Genomic DNA, 1680 nt, shown 5'->3' on the forward strand with positions numbered 1-1680 from the left:
ACACTACTTTTTGGAATTCATGGTCAATAACCCTGCGTCTGTTTGAATTAGCCGCAGAAACGCTGCAACATTTCAGAAATGATGCCAGATTGGTCTGTTTTCCGCCAAGAAATTTGGGCGGTTTTGTGTGTGTGTGTTTGGTTTGGAAACGTAAAGTTTATCTGGCAGCACTGCTCGTAGGGAATAAAGATACATTTCCCATGAACACCATGTTGTGACGTGTCGTACAACCGTTGGCTACGTGTCTAGCGTGCAATATTGATGAAATTGAGTAATTAAATAATTAAAATGTGTTGGTTTGGGATTTAAAGCACTGATTGTATCGCAACTGAACGCGCCTTTGGAACGGCCTCTATTGACAGCGTTGTTGAAGCTGTTCTTGGACATACCTGGGGACCTGTCCACTTTCATTTCAAAGTATGTCCTTCTCCCCATCTGCTCCGTCTCCGGGCCTCCCAGACTGAAGGTGGATTTAGATGGCAGGGTTTTGACGCAGGTAGCCAGTGAAGTGCTGCTGTCTCCAGACACCCCCGACAGCAGGGGGAGCGACTCCAGGTCAGCGTCTGCTGCCGACTGCTCCACCGACTGGGAGGGGAGGAGTTTGTAATACTGAGCTTTGGCTGGGAGGTGGACGTCCATGTCCCTCAACTGGGACAGACACCACCTCTTCAGTTCATGACTGACTGCCGCCTGCTTGAGATAAGAAACAAGCTGCTGTATGAACAAACCCTCCCTACGAGGTCTCACTATGGTATGTCTCACTTTCACTGGTCTGCTAAATGGCGTGCAAAACATGACAAGAATACAAGTCTTTCTTAAAATACTTTGTTCACAGAATGTCTGACTTTATTCTAGGAACTGCGCAATTAACATCATAATAATGTTTATTTGTCGTTTGCAGATCGGTCTTCTACGGGGTGTAAAACATGACATGACGTCTCTTCCGACTTAAAGGTTGGAAACAACATCAAACTTTGAGCTGGCGAGCTGCACGCTAAAAGTGGCAAGTTTCAAAGACAATTTGGATGGTGCAACAAGGCAGGCCTGCTCGGTTCTTTTGGGGGATGATTGTAAAGATTTACAAAGAATATGTTTAGGGCATCTCCTCTGGAACTGGGACGATTTGGTACAGATTGGTGGGATTGCTGTGGAAGCCGCATCCAGCCAATTTAAATAGCTCACATTACTCTATTGTCACCAATTAACTTCATTTATTATGGTGTTTTCTTTTATGGGGTGCAATTGTTCCACCAACCAGAGACTATTTAGCAGAGCCACCGTCTCTGACCTATCCCAGAATGCATCAGGGGTGGAGCCAGACCTTCCTCCACAGTGCTGGGATGATGGCAATGTAAGACGTGATTGGAGCTGGTACCTGTGTCGCCAGAGCTTCCTCTCTTCCCTGGGCAGCTCTCTGCTCGATCTCGTAAACCATGGTCTTCCTCTCTGCTGCTGCTCTTTCCTGGTTCAGCATGTCCAACACTTTAATCTGCCGGGCAAAAGTGGACAAAGAGCTAACAATCACTTAAGTATGCAATGATTTTTTGGACTTTGTGGTATGACAATTGTCAGTTTTACCAAGAAATGTACCCATAGTCTGTGTACGTATCCTTGGTGTTTGATGAGTCATAATTAAAACGAAAGTCAAACAAACTTCTACTTTTTTCCCTTCAGTGTTAA

General features: G+C 45.4%; 1 protein-coding gene across 4 annotated transcripts in view; it reads right to left on the minus strand.

The window, feature by feature from the left end:
- ankrd6a (ankyrin repeat domain 6a) overlaps positions 1-1680 on the minus strand; it is a 15534-nt gene that overhangs the window by 1289 nt on the left and 12565 nt on the right. For 3 of the 4 annotated variants that reach the window (XM_032499817.1, XM_032499814.1, XM_032499818.1), the window contains exons 12-13: positions 1376-1489; positions 390-693 (exon numbers count right to left, since the gene is read on the minus strand). In XM_032499817.1, coding sequence (XP_032355708.1) covers positions 390-693; positions 1376-1489 — 418 coding nt within the window. The remainder of the gene's footprint in view (positions 1-389; positions 694-1375; positions 1490-1680) is intronic. The other variant, XM_032499816.1, reaches the window with a different exon arrangement.

The sequence above is a fragment of the Etheostoma spectabile genome, chromosome 20 (genome assembly GCF_008692095.1).
Source record: "Etheostoma spectabile isolate EspeVRDwgs_2016 chromosome 20, UIUC_Espe_1.0, whole genome shotgun sequence".
NCBI lineage: Eukaryota > Metazoa > Chordata > Actinopteri > Perciformes > Percidae > Etheostoma > Etheostoma spectabile.